We start from the raw sequence: 14,306 nt of genomic DNA, 5'->3' as shown, positions 1-14,306 counted from the left end.
TGACACAATTTTCAATAGCGTTCTTCCTTGTGCCTAGATACACCCACACACCAGATTAGAAGTTGGTACTTCGCTTATTTTTCAAGATATTCAGCTCACAAGGTTCAGATATACATGGAGGTGGCCATCTTGGATTTTGACGTGGTGACCCAATTTTTAAAAGCCTTCTTCCTTATGCCTAGATACACCCACACACCAGATTAGAAGTTAGTAGTTCGTTTATTTTTCAAGATATTCCGCTCACAAGGTTCAGACATGCATGGCGGCGGCCATCTTGGATTTTGACGTGGCGACCCAATTTTCCACAGCGTTCTCCCTTATGCGTAGATACACCCACACACCAGATTATAAGTTAGTAGTTCGTTTATTTTTCAAGATATTTCGCTCACAAGGTTCAGACATATATATGGTGGCGGGCATCTTGGATTTTGACGTGGCGACCCAATTTTCAATAGCGTTCTTCCTTATGCCTAGATACACCCACACACCAGATTAAAAGTTGGTACTTCGCTTATTTTTCAACATATTCCACTCACAATGTTCAGACATACATGGCGGTGGCCATCTTGGATTTTGACGTGGGTTGCACCCACACATCAAATTAGAATTCGGTCCTTCGCTTACGCACGCACGCACGGACGGACACACACACGGACGGAGGGGAAAACCATAGTCCCCCTTTCGCTCCGCGGTGCGACGGGGGACAACAAACAACCGGAGTGAAAATGGAGTTTTCCCTTTCAGTGTGCGTCATTGCCGAGCCCCCTTCGGTGCCCGGCAATGAGGTCATGCAGCGCCTGGAGATGGCATCGGAAAGGAGCAGTGTACAACAAACGGAGTGAAATTACAGTGCCAAGGCGTGACAAGCATGAGCATTTTTTAAAATTGTTCAAAATCAGAGAAAAACAAAATCTGAACCGAGGGTTATTCCACAGATAAAAAGTTTATATTGAAATTACAAATAGGGCTGGGATCCTCCATTTTTCTATTAGCCGGCGAAGCCGGTGTTGTGAATGAACGCGTACGTATTATGTTGAAAAGCCAGATGTTGCTGGATCCTTTGAGAATTTCGACGCTTTGACGCACCAAATCACACCATGGAGGCCGCCATCTTGCGGATGCGGAAGTATGCATAAACAATTGCGAAAAAGTTCAATAGGAGTTTGTTTCACCCGTCGTTTTTTGATTCACAATGTTATGTTGAAAAGCCAGATGTTGCTGGATCCTTCGAGAATTTTGAAGCTTTGACGCAACAAATCACACCATGGATGCCGCCATCTTGCGGATGCGGAAGTTTGCATAAACAATTGCGAAAAAGTTCAATAGGAGTTTGTTTCACCCGTCTTTTTTTGATTCACAATCTTTTGTTGAAAAGCCAGATTTTGCTGGATCCTTTGAGAATTTTGAAGCTTTGACGCACCAAATCGCTCGATGGAGGCCGCCATCTTGCGGATGTGGAAGTATGCATAAAAAATTGCGAAAAAGTTCAATAGGAGTTTGTTTCACCCGTCTTTTTTTGATTCACAATCTTTTGTTGAAAAGCCAGATTTTGCTGGATCCTTTGAGAATTTCGAAGCCTTGACGCACCAAATCGCTCCATGGAGGCCGCCATCTTGCGGATGTGGAAGTATGCATAAAAAATTGCGAAAAAGTTCAATAGGAGTTTGTTTCACCTGTCTTTTTTTGATTCACAATCTTTTGTTGAAAAGCCACATTTTGCTGGATCCTTTGAGAATTTCGAAGCTTTGACGCACCAAATCGCTCCATGGAGGCCGCCATCTTGCGGATGCGGAAGTATGCATAAAAAATTGCGAAAAAGTTCAATAGGCGCCCGCGGAACTACGTAACTTCCGGTTAATGCACCCTTCGCGACAATAGTCGCGACTCTGGGGCATTTTCGAAATTTTTCTCTTCTTTAGTGGTGGACCTAAAAAGCCGAATTAGACTTCAATCCCATGCTCCCATGCTCAGTAGGTTTGTCTGATTTATGATGTTGTCCTGCACCTACCGGTATAAGCGGTTTACATAAAGAAAGAAAGCATGGTCGGGTTTGATTAACGACAGTCACACATTGCCGTTGAAACGGCGCTATCGTCTGATCTGTCGGCACTGATCTTACTGCAAGCTAATTTCTTCTGGTGGAGGAAGCCGCAGTGCCCGGAGAGAACCAGTCCTGACAGCGACTGAAGTTAGAAGACTACACACATCCTGTGAAAACGTATGTTAAGCCCAGTTAAATTTTCTTAAAATAGGCCCTAAGCTAGGACATCGTATAGTTACTTCCTTAAGCTTCTTGTGACATTTATTGTATGTAGGTATTGGGTAGGACTGTCTGCTCTTCTCTTACCAAGTCTTACCAGGTAGGGCAAAGGGGGGCATTAAGCTCCAGGGGGAATTAGGCTCCACTACAGTGTAAATGCATATTTACCTTCAAGATTTACAATGTAGTGGAGCCCAATGCCCCTTGGAGCTTAATGCCCCCCCTTTGCCCGACAGTACCTACGACACCTACCTACGACCAACTACCTAACCTACTTATGCCATAGTGATGGGTAAAATAGTGGCAAGAGGCTTTGGCTTCGCCGACTAATTGCGGCTTTGCAGTAGGGTACAAGTAAATTGATATATGTGGGAAAATTACATGCCCAGACCAGGAATCTAACCTCCTGGTTTGCGCATGTCATTTACCCACATATATCAACCTAATTATTTAGTCCTCTTGTTTGTTTGTTTTTTTCTTGTTTTTTTGGGGTTTTTTTGGATACAAGATCGAGGCTCGTGTAAGAGCTAACAGAAATGACAAAAAAAAATGGACACATAAGACGAAATAAAGGGAGCGGTAGACAAGATGGGGAGAGAGGGGGAAGCACACAAGTACATTTGAGAGGAGGGACATGGGGAGATCTGTGGGAGGTAGAGGGCTTGGGGGGAGGAGGCGTGGGAAGGGGAGGGGGGGGGGGAGTGGGAGAGGTAAAAAAAAACATGTACACTGCTCGGACTTCCAGGAAAGCAGTCGGTATTTCAGAAAAGTGGATCTGGGGTGAATTAACTGGGGTAGAAAAGATCAAGGTTTTGGATGGGGGAAGATATGAGATGGTGGTGAACAGCTGTTTTAAAGACCTGGAGGGAGGAGTGGGATTGAAGAGAGGGAGGGAGTTTGTTCCAGAGGCGGAGGAAAGAGGAATGAAAGAGTGAAGGTGAATAGAGAGTCTTTATTTTGGCAGTTTCACCAGAAGAGGGTTGCTGGCAGATCTTGTGCGACCTGAAGGAATATTTGGGGGGCAGAGCACAGAGAGAGCTGGGGGAGCAAGGCCGGAGAGGAGTCAACAGAAGACAGAAAGACTACCTACCTGCCTGCGGTGAGTGAGTGAAAGGCCCTTGGAGTTAGCTTCATTGCGGGAGATTCCAATGATTCTGAAAGATTTGGTTTCAACAGCGTGAAGCCGAGCTGGGTGTGAGGCGGGAGCACCAGCCCAGAGGGGAGAGCAGTATTCCATTAAGCTGTGGATGAAAGCCTTGTATGTGGTGAGGGGCTCAGGTGTGCCAAGGAAGGACTTCACATGACGGGGGATGCCCAGTCGGCGACTGACTTTGGAGGCCAGCTTGGAAATGTGGTTTTCCAAGGAAAGATCATGGCAGACAGTGAGACCCAAAAGCTTGAGTGACAGAACTTCTTGGAGAGGATTGTTCAGAAAGTAGATGGGAGGGTTGTCCAGTCGGTCTTTTCGGAGAGACAGTGAGAGTGTGAGATTTGTCATTAATCTAATTATTTTTCTATTCTTATATCATCAGTTATTTTTTCGATTTTAGTTGTAAATCGCAATCCTTCGAAATCTATGCATGCCACAATTTTAAAAGAACATTCACACGTTTTGTTTTTCTGGTGTATCACTTCCGGCTTCTTCCGGCCTATCACGGTGCCGATCGTTTTGTGTACGCGTGCAGTATGTAAACCCCCGGATAGTGCGGGTTTTTCTCCGCCTGAGGATTGCTTTGCAAATAAAACGCCGTACTCATCAGGAACTGCGAGAATGGATGCTTTTTGGTGCAATATTGTACGCCCTGATAAAAACATCGAGTGATTGGAGACCAAAGGGAAACGACCGAAACATAGCATAAGCCTATTGGTTATTTTTAGGATACGAAGACTTTCAAACTCCATTCACATGGAATTGCAAAAGCGGTGCCGATAGATTATACACCGCTCACGAATGTACCGGTTGCGACACCGCCGGGTTTCTTCGGCTTCTCCGTGGGATTAGTCAAAGATAATTTTGTTAGACTGTCATAAACTGGAATATTTGCACACTCTTCTTCGTGCACCATCGATTCCCTCACAGCGAGAGCAAAATATCTTGGCGTGATCCCATGAAAAACCCATTTATTTATTACGTACGCACTATTTTACTTCTTCCCCACTTACAGGTCTTTCTCCCCACCACCGAACTCCATTCCTTAAAAATAGGAGAGAATCTGGTGCCTATCACGTGATATTGCGCAATTAATAGCAAGGATTTAAGCATATGTATGAGATAGAGAGCAATAAAGTAAAGGTGTTCTGTGGTAAGGTAATAATGAAGGTATTATCAGGGGCGGATCCAGGGGGGGTGGAGGGCAGGGGGTGCGCACCCCCCCCCTTCGATCAGGGAGGCGGGTGCAGGGGGTGCGCCCCCCTCCCCTTTTCAACGCAACGGCATGGATGTAATGCTGAGAGTTGTAAAACGACAAATCCATCGTCCGAACACTGCCGCCAATACTCCCTTTGTGGCGGACACGAAAGCCCACTGGCGTGGTGACATCATTCCGCGCACCAAGTGGGCGGCGGCCACGCCCGAGGGGTAGGCGTGGCCTCAGGATATACACCGGGCGCGCAGCCCGGAGCGCGCCAGTGCTACAGTGACCTCTTGTCAATAAAGACACTTTAGTTTTAACCGCGTTGTCCACTTCCTCCTTGGTAGCAAGTCGCGCGCGTAGCACCGCGCTTCACCTTGCTCTTTTACCTCAGAAACATGTGCATTCCATTGCTCGACCACCTCAGCCAGGAAATGGACCCCCGATTCTGTGCTGAAAATCGGGAAGGTAGCGATCTGTTTCTGCTGATGCCATCTGCAATAATCGCCGATACCTGCGACATTCCAGCCCGGCATCAGAAACTATTGCGTTGGAAAAACGACATGGAACATCCCGCAGGACTGATGAATGAGCTGAGACTGGCAGATGTTTTGGAGAAGGAAGCCCAACAACATGCTTCCAAGCACATTCATGGATTGTTTCTGCGCAGTAGATGGAGACGAATTTCCATCCATCAAAGTCCTACTCCATATTGGATGCACCCACCCTCCCTGGAGGCTCCTGTGAGGCCGAACGCTCATTTTCTTGCCTGTGTCATCTGAAGACCTTCCTAAGATATTCCATGGGAGAAAGTCGGATGGCATCTCTGGCCCTCATGGACATACACCATGACGTCACCATAATCCCCACATGATGTGAGTGACATTTTCATTCGGAAACACAAGCGCCGTCTATTCCAAAATAGCATAATTTACGATTAATAAAATAATTCATATTCCGCTGTCCGATCTGATCTCTTGTGGGGAGAACCCCCTGCCTTGAGCTTCACAACCTCGACGCATGGCGGTGCCGGGCTTTGCCAAGCACCTATTAAGCTGCTCTATACACCTTAACATGGCGTGCGTTTAGAAACATGGGAATTCTTCTGGATTATTTGTAGTTAATGAGCCCAATTAACTCAGGAGATCACAACAATCATTTAGCAAGAACTACACAAATCAGAAATTCCATATCAGAAAGCTCCAGTAGAACTACACAAAAAACATGCCGCACGCATGCACACCACAGACACACACACACACACACACACACACACACACACACACACACACACACACACACACACACACACACCGACAAAATTAATCAATTTATAGCAGAAGGAACAGCTGGGCAAGTCGTTTCCCCAGTTGCTCCATCTGACCATTAGTCATCGCGAATCTGTTGAACTGTTGCATCAGAGAACGCAAGGAGCTGCAGAAACTTCCAAGAACGTACGAAATGCCGTTTCTGGCGATCGATTTTTAAAAACTTCCTGGGGGAGGAACCCCCCCAGACCCCCCCCCAACCTAGAGTACCTACATAAAGAGAGTAGCGACAACTTCCGCATTGACGCCATTTTGTTTCACTCGCCAGCGCGCGGTGCGAGCGCTTGCCGCACCGCCAGTGAACTAATATCTACATTCTACATGGTCCAAACCTTGGCTGTATGGCAAAGTCGTTCCTCCCCCCTTTATGCAACTCATTATTTATTCATTCTCTCTCTCTCTCTCTCTCTCTCTCTCTCTCTCTACCTCTCACACACACACTCTGTCTCTCTCTGTCTCTCTCTCTCTCTGTCTCTGTCTCTCTCTGTCTCTCTCTCTGTCTCTGTCTCTCTCTCTACTACACTCTCTCTCTCTCTCTCTCTCTCTCTCTCTCTCTCTCTCTCTCTCTCTCTCTCTCTCTCTCTCTCTCTCTCTCTCTCTCTCTCTCTCTCTCTCTCTCTCTCTCTCTCTCTCTCTCTCTCTCTCTCTCTCTCTCTCTCTCTCTCTCTCTCTCTCTCTCTCTCTCTCTCTCTCTCTCTCCATGTCCTAGTCCGTGCGCACGCCTTTATCGTCCGTGCACGTCTATCGTCATGCACGTCTATCGTCATGCACGTCTATCGTCATGCACGTCTCTGTCCCTGTCGTGCACGTCTTTTATCGTCCATGCACGCCTTGTAGTTGCACAATTCCTCAGTTGATTTGATGCATTGCAAAGACGGTCTTTGGGACATATTTAACACAAAATACTCGTCGTGTGTGTGTGTGTGTGTGTGTGTGTGTGTGTGTGTGTGTGTGTGTGTGTGTGTGTGTGTGTGTGTGTGTGTGAGATTGGGACTGGGTGCGTGTGATTGGGACTGGGTGCGTGTGATTGGGACTGGGTGCGTGTGATTGGGACTGGGTGCGTGTGATTGGGACTGGGTGCGTGTGATTGGGACTGGGTGCGTGTGACTGGGACTGGGTGCGTGCGACTGGGACTGGGTGCGTGCGACTGGGACTGGGTGCGTGCGACTGGGACTGGGTGCGTGCGACTGGGACTGGGTGCGTGCGACTGGGACTGGGTGCGTGCGACTGGGACTGGGTGCGTGCGACTGGGACTGGGTGCGTGCGACTGGGACTGGGTGCGTGCGACTGGGATTGGGTGTTTGCGATTGGGACTGGGTGCGTGCGACTGGGACTAGGTGCGTGTGACTGGGACTGGGTGCGTGCGACTGGGACTGGGTGCGTGTGACTGGGACTGGGTGTTTGCGACTGGGACTGGGTGCGTGTGACTGGGACTGGGTGCGTGTGACTGGGACTGGGTGCGTGCGACTGGGACTGGGTGTTTGCGACTGGGACTGGGTGCGTGCGACTGGGACTGAGTGCGTGTGACTGGGACTGGGTGCGTGCGACAGGGACTGGGTGCGTGCGACTGGGACTGGGTGCGTGTGATTGAGACTGGGTGCGTGCGACTGGAACTGGGTGCGTGGGACTGGGTGCGTGCGACTGGGACTGGGTGCGTGCGACTGGGACTGGGTGCGTGCGACTGGGACTGGGTGCGTGCGACTGGGACTGGGTGCGTGCGACTGGGACTGGGTGTGTGGGACTGGGACTCGGTGTTTGCGACTGGGACTGGGTGTGTGCGACTGGGACATTGACATCCCAAAACATTGGGGTCCATGGTGGTGCTCGGCCACAAACAAGTGGTCCATAAGGTGGTGCCCCAAGTTCGTTTGCTCGAGAAAAGTAAAATTCTTAGTCGAGGCAATGGTAGATCACATATTGTCATGGCAAAATCATTTTATGACTGAGGGTAATATGATTACAAATAGGGTTTTTGGAAATAATGTACTATTATATCGAGTATGTCTTATTGAGTTTTATAAGCAAAATGAAGAAAAAAAAAGATATTGTCTTCTTGGTAAATAATTAAATAATACAAATACACACATATATACACACACACATATATATACACATACACACACACACACACACACAGACATATATATACACACATACACACATATATGCACGATATCACCACTGCTTACCTCGCACAAACACGATGACGAAGTTGGTTTCCATCCCACTCTGCTCACTTTGTCCGTCTTTGTGGATTTGCAGGGAACCTATCCATCTTGTACCCATTCTCCGATTTATTGCTGCATCCAAAGGCGCAACATCCCGTCATTTTGTCAGATTTTTTGATCACCAAACTTTCAGTACTAATTTGTTTTAAGCTGCGTACGGCGTTGATTGATACGCGATCACGTGTGAAACAAAATGGCACCTGGAGTCACGTGACCCTAAATTTCTGGTCCCCCTATGTCGCTACTCTCTTTATGTAGGTACTCTACCCCAACCCCCATCCCCAGCGCTGTTGTCTCATGCACCCCCCCCCCGTCTTGAAATTCCTGGATCCGCCCCTGGTAAGGTAGATAGCAGAGAGAGGAAAGGGTGGTGATCAGATTAGCTTTCATAGTTCAGAGAAAGAAAGTTCCTGTGACGAGCCGCGGCAGCCTTTTCTGTGGCGTTTCCGGTAAATCTCAAGGCGCCAAATTGTGCCCCTTGCAGGCGCGGTGACGTAGGGGTGTCCTTTCGGTGCGCGGCGATGACGTCGTCACGCCGTGCAGCGCCTCGAGATGGGAGAGGGAGGGCGCATGAGGGTTGTCAATGTAAGGAAAGAGTTCAAGGTGGTGGCTGCTGTGTGCTTGTCCGGGTTTATTATGGCCTTGGCTGTCCGAACTCGATGTGTTCTGTACTGTCCGAGTCTGCGCTCCGATTGCCAGTGCTTTGGTTTTCTCTGTGAGAGGCGGTAGCCGGTTTACCTCAGCCTCAACGTACAGCGAAGCACGGTATGAATATGAGGCAATGGATTTATACTGTCATTATGATTATGTCCGTGTCACGTGTGTGTCTCATTCTGTCTGTCCGTGACTCAGTCTAGCATATTGTCTCTATCTGTCCGTCATTTTGTCGATATCTGGCTGGTTATTCGTGTGTCATTCTGTCTATATCAGTGTAAGTTTGCCTGACTGTGTCATTCTGTCTACTCTATATCAGTGTAAGTTTGCCCGACTGTGTCATTCTGTCTACTCTATATCAGTATAAGTTTGCCTGACTGTGTCATTCTGTCTACGCTATATCAGTATAAGTTTGCCCGAATGTGTCATTCTGTCTACTCTATATCAGTATGAGTTTGCCCGACTTTGTCAGTCTGTCTACTCTATATCAGTATGAGTTTGCCCGACTTTGTCAGTCTGTCTACTCTATATCAGTATAAGTTTGCCCGACTGTGTCATTCTGTCTACTCTATATCAGTATGAGTTTGCCCGACTTTGTCAGTCTGTCTACTCTATATCAGTATAAGTTTGCCTGACTGTGCCATTGTCTACTCTATATCAGTATAAGTTTGCCCGACTTTGTCAGTCTGTCTACTCTATATCAGTATAAGTTTGCCTGACTGTGTCATTCTGTCTACTCTATATCAGTATAAGTTTGCCTGACTGTGTCATTCTGTCTACGCTATATCAGTATAGGTTTGCCCGACTGTGTCATTCTGTCTACGCTATATCAGTATAAGTTTGCCTGACTGTGTCATTCTGTCTACTCTATATCAGTATAAGTTTGACCGACTGTGTAATTCTGTTTACTCTATATCAGTATAAGTTTGCCTGACTGTGCCATTGTCTACTCTATATCAGTATAAGTTTGACCGACTGTGTCATTCTGTCTACTCTATATCGGTATAAGTTTGACCGACTGTGCCATTGTCTACTCTATATCAGTATAAGTTTGCCTGACTGTGTCATTCGGTCTACTCTATATCAGTATAAGTTTGACCGACTGTGTCATTCTGTCTACTCTATATCAGTATAAGTTTGACCGACTGTGCCATTGTCTACTCTATATCAGTATAAGTTTGACCGACTGTGCCATTGTCTACTCTATATCAGTATAAGTTTGCCTGACTGTGTCATTCTGTCTACTCGATATCAGTATAAGTTTGCCCGACTGTGTTATTCTGTCTACTCTGTATCAGTATAAGTTTGACCGACTGTGTCATTCTGTCTACGCTATATCAGTATAAGTTTGCCTGACTGTGTCATTCTGTCTACTCTATATCAGCATAAGTTTGCCCGACTGTGTCATTCTGTCTACTCTATATCAGTATAAGTTTGCCCGACTGTGCCATTGTCGACTCCATATCAGTGTGCTGAAGGTGCTGGAGTGCACTCACGGTGCTGGAGTGAGTGTCACGGTGGAGGAGTGGGTGTCACGGTGGAGGAGTGAGTGTCACGGTGCAGGAGTGAGTGTCACGGTGCAGGAGTGAGTGTCACGGTGCAGGAGTGAGTGTCACGGTGCAGGAGTGAGTGTCACGGTGCAGGAGTGAGTGTCACGGTGCAGGAGTGAGTGTCACGGTGCAGGACTGAGTGTCACCGTGCAGGAGTGAGTGTCACCGTGCAGGAGTGAGTGTCACCGTGCAGGAATGAGTGTCACGGTACAGGAGTGAGTGTCACGGTGCAGGAGTGAGTGTCACGGTGCTGGAGTGAGTGCCACGGTGCAGGAGTGAGTGTCACGGTGCAGGAGTGAGTGTCACGGTGCAGGAGTGAGTGTCACGGTGCAGGAGTGAGTGTCACGGTGCAGGAGTGAGTGTCACGGTGCAGGAGTGAGTGTCACGGTGCAGGAGTGAGTGTCACGGTGCAGGAGTGAGTGTCACGGTGCAGGAGTGAGTGTCACGGTGCAGGAGTGAGTGTCACGGTGCAGGAGTGAGTGTCACGGTGCAGGAGTGAGTGTCACGGTGGAGGAGTGGGTGTGTCACGGTGGAGGAGTGGGTGTGTCACAGTGGAGGAGTGGGTGTGTCACGGTGGAGGAGTGGGTGTCACGGTGGAGGATAAGTAGGGGGAAAAGGGGTTCTGGGACACCTTAAAATTTAACATTGAAGTCAATGGGGAAAAGTATGGAAACTTATTGACTCACAACCCATCTTGGAAAATTACACCCTTTTTCTTCCTCTTTTAACTTATTAACTCTCCTCATTTTTCATTATACTCGTACAGAGACCCAACGAATATTTGTTTCATTTTTTGGTAATAGCTGAATTTTCTTATTCCACTCACCAGTAGAATAAAAAAAAATGCCCACATGAGAATGTATCACCAGATAAACCAGTTTTACACTTCCCTTGCCTGAGGCAAAAAATCCTAATCTCCCTTAGTTAAGCGATATTTTAAAAGATTAAATCCTATGAAGAATGTTGATTCCCTTCCTTGGATAGACACACCTGAAATCTACAGAAAACTCATTGTTTATTGTCTCCATACAACATGCATTTCAAAGCCATTTTCCCTGCGAGAGCGGGGGTTAGCCTTGCGGTCCCCATGACAATCTTCTCCATCTTGCCCTATTTTCTGCATCTCTCCTTGTTAAACCCCTTGCCCGCATTTCTTCTTCCCCCATCTTCAGCCAAGTCTTTCTCGGTCTTCCCCGTCCTCGACTTCCTTCTACATTCATTTCCATCACTCTTCTCAACCAGTCACTTTCATCCTTCCTCAACACATGACCAAACCATCTCAACCTGTTCCTCTTCACAGCATCAATCACAGGCTCTATTCCCATCATCTTTCGCAATTCATCATTTGTCTTCCTCTCTCTCAACGATACTCCGCACATCCACCGAACCATTCGCATTTCCACCCTTTCCAGCCTTTGTTGCTGCTGTCGTGGATTTTTTAGACAGTATGTCATAGATGAATCAAGAATTCACTGTCCAAAAAACTTTTAATCAGAAGAAGAATAACAAATTTTAATTCCCGAGGAGGATAACACTTTCTGTTTACAAGGTAATACACAGCAAGAAACAATAACCCTTAAAAAACCAAGAAGAACATATGTTACGGGCCCTCCCCCCCCCCCCCCCCCCCAATGTCTCTGCTCCACTCCAAGGCGAATTCCCAATGTCTCTGTGCGCTCCCGTGATCAGGGAGTCGAGGCCCGATGGTCAATTGAGGCGTCGACGAGCGAGATGACCCCGAGGTCGCGTGCTCAGCCCCCAGCAGCACAGCGGTGGAGAGGAACCTCACGAAGATTCGAATTGAGGCGGCGACGAGCGAGACAACCCCGCGGTCACGTGCTCAGCCCCCAGCAACACAGCGGTGGAGAGGAACCTCACAAAGATTCGCTCCGATGTACACGTTGCGGTTCAACCCGCGAGCCTCCGTAGAATTCGCACGTGCCCCTCTCTGGTACGGCCGTTCCCGGCAATCCACCAGGGATTAATGCCCAGCCCACACGACGAAAACCTTCTCCCTGCAGGGTGCTCGCGTGGCCAGAATGGCGCGCGGCTTTCGCTCCAACTCTTCCGGTCTCGATCCGGATCATAGTGGATTCTATGATGGTGAGCTGCCCAGGCCCTGATGCAGTAAATCTGCCCCAAACCATAATATTTCCACCACCATGCTTTACAGTTGGTATCAGGTTCTTGTGGTCAAATGCTGTCTTTGGTTTTCGCCAAACATGTCTTCTGGTACTGTGGCCAAATAGCTCTACCTTTAACTCATCTGTCCAGAGCACATTGTTCCAGAAGTGCTGGTCTATGTCTAGGTGTTCACTGGCAAACTTTAGTCTTGCCCTGATGTTCTTTCTGGACAGCAAAGGTTTCCTCCTGGCACACCTCCCATGTAGATCACTCTGGCTAGAGCCACACCCAACCTACCATGGAGTGGGGTCAGTAAAGTGGGGGTGAAGTTCAAGTACCCTAATGAGCCCCCTCTCCCCTTATGAGCTGGCTAGACCTAGAGAGGAAAAAGAGAATTACCACATCGTTGTACTAGGGGGAACCTTTACCCAACGGAGTATGCTTTGGATTATTGAGTCAGCGTACTACCGAAAAATCGAAGGATTGATGAACATCACAGGACTCTATGAAAAATGAAATTACCGGACTATAATGAAATCACAGGATTATACAACGGAAATCAAATCACCGTCACAGGATTATATAACTGAAGATAAAATCACAGGAAAATAACAAAAGGAAATCACAGGATTACATAACGGAAATCAAATCACCGTCACAGGATTATATAACGGAAGATAAAATCACAGGAAAATAACAAAAGGAAATCACAGGATTATATAACGGAAATAAACTCACCGTCACAGGATTATATAACGGAAGATAAAATCACAGGAAAAGAACAAAGGAAATCACAGGATTATATAACCAGGTTCGCACCTCGAAGTTGGGAGGTAGGCCACGAGCAAAATTTAGGGTTATACGAAGCCATTGAATATAATGATACAATATAATAACACGAAGGTGATGTTCACGTGTACCCTTCCGGAAACGCGCACTCTTCATTTTACCGGAAACGCGCTCTCTTCATTCTTCCGGAAGCACGCATTCTACGGAAGCCCGCACTCTTCATTCTTCCGGAAACGCGCATTCTACGGAAGCCCGCACTCCTCATTCTTCCGGAAACGCGCATTCTACGGAATGCCGCACTCTTCATTCTTCCGGCAACGCGCACTCTTCCGGATCACAGCTCAACGCTACACAAACGTAGCCACTCACGCTGGCTGGAGTCGGAGTCCTCCGCTTATTCCAGAGTGGCCTCCACTTCCCGCAGGGCTCGCCCAGTCAACCCGTGGAGATATGCAATCGTGTCGGCCGGGCACGATCCTACGGGCTCGGGGTCACCTGGTGCTCAGGAACAGGGGGTTGGCAAACGGAAATATATATATCTATAAAGATTTAGGGTGAAAGGTGCGAGGAGAGCTCGGCGGGTGAAGTACCAACCGAGAATGAAGGTGTGGAGGTTGAAAGAGGTGACAGTAAGGGAGGCATTAAAAGAGAGGCTGAGTAGGGTCGAGGATGATGTGGTTGAGCTTGAAGGTGGTTGGATGTCAATGAAAACTAGTCTGTTGGGAGCCGTTGGTGAGGTATGTGGATGGACAAAAGGACCACCGAGGCACTCGGAAACATGGTGGTGGGATGATGAAGTTGGAAAGACGATTGACGAGAAGAGGAAGAAGTTCAAGGAGTGGCAGAAGGCGAAGGGTACGGGAGCAGAAACAGCAGAGCATGAAAGTTATAAGGCAGCCAGGAAGGCTGCAAAGAAAGAGGTAGCAAAGGCGCAGGAGGCATGTAGGAAAATGTTCGGAGAACGCTTGGATTCGGAAGAGGGTCAGAGAGCGGTATTCAGGATTGCAAAGCAGATAGCGAAA

At 47.8% G+C, this 14,306-nt stretch overlaps 1 protein-coding gene and 1 long non-coding RNA gene across 9 annotated transcripts in view; one reads left to right on the top strand and one right to left on the bottom strand.

Annotated features, from left to right (window-relative positions):
- LOC137439692 (uncharacterized) overlaps positions 1–8,403 on the bottom strand; it is an 86,893-nt gene extending 78,490 nt beyond the window's left edge. Inside the window, exon 1 of the long non-coding RNA XR_010986972.2 lies at positions 8,129–8,403. This is a non-coding gene — a long non-coding RNA (uncharacterized LOC137439692). The remainder of the gene's footprint in view (positions 1–8,128) is intronic.
- A 270-nt stretch (positions 8,404–8,673) lies between these two features.
- Positions 8,674–14,306, top strand: part of LOC137439697 (phospholipid-transporting ATPase VD) — a 136,651-nt gene continuing 131,018 nt past the window's right edge. For 6 of the 8 annotated variants that reach the window (XR_010986973.2, XM_068135709.2, XM_078768420.1 and 3 more), the window contains exon 1: positions 8,674–8,752. Coding sequence is in view for 5 of the 8 variants with exons in the window: in XM_068135709.2 (XP_067991810.2) it covers positions 8,689–8,752 (64 nt within the window). In the remaining 3 variants the exon portion in view is untranslated. Of the gene's footprint in view, positions 8,933–14,306 lie in introns of all 8 variants that reach the window. The other 2 variants (XM_078768419.1, XM_068135711.2) reach the window with 2 other exon arrangements.

The sequence above is a fragment of the Myxine glutinosa genome, chromosome 14 (assembly GCF_964187855.1).
Source record: "Myxine glutinosa chromosome 14, kmMyxGlut1.1, whole genome shotgun sequence".
NCBI lineage: Eukaryota > Metazoa > Chordata > Myxini > Myxiniformes > Myxinidae > Myxine > Myxine glutinosa.
Note: the sequence above shows the minus strand (reverse complement) of the source record. Positions and strands in the feature narration are given on the sequence as shown.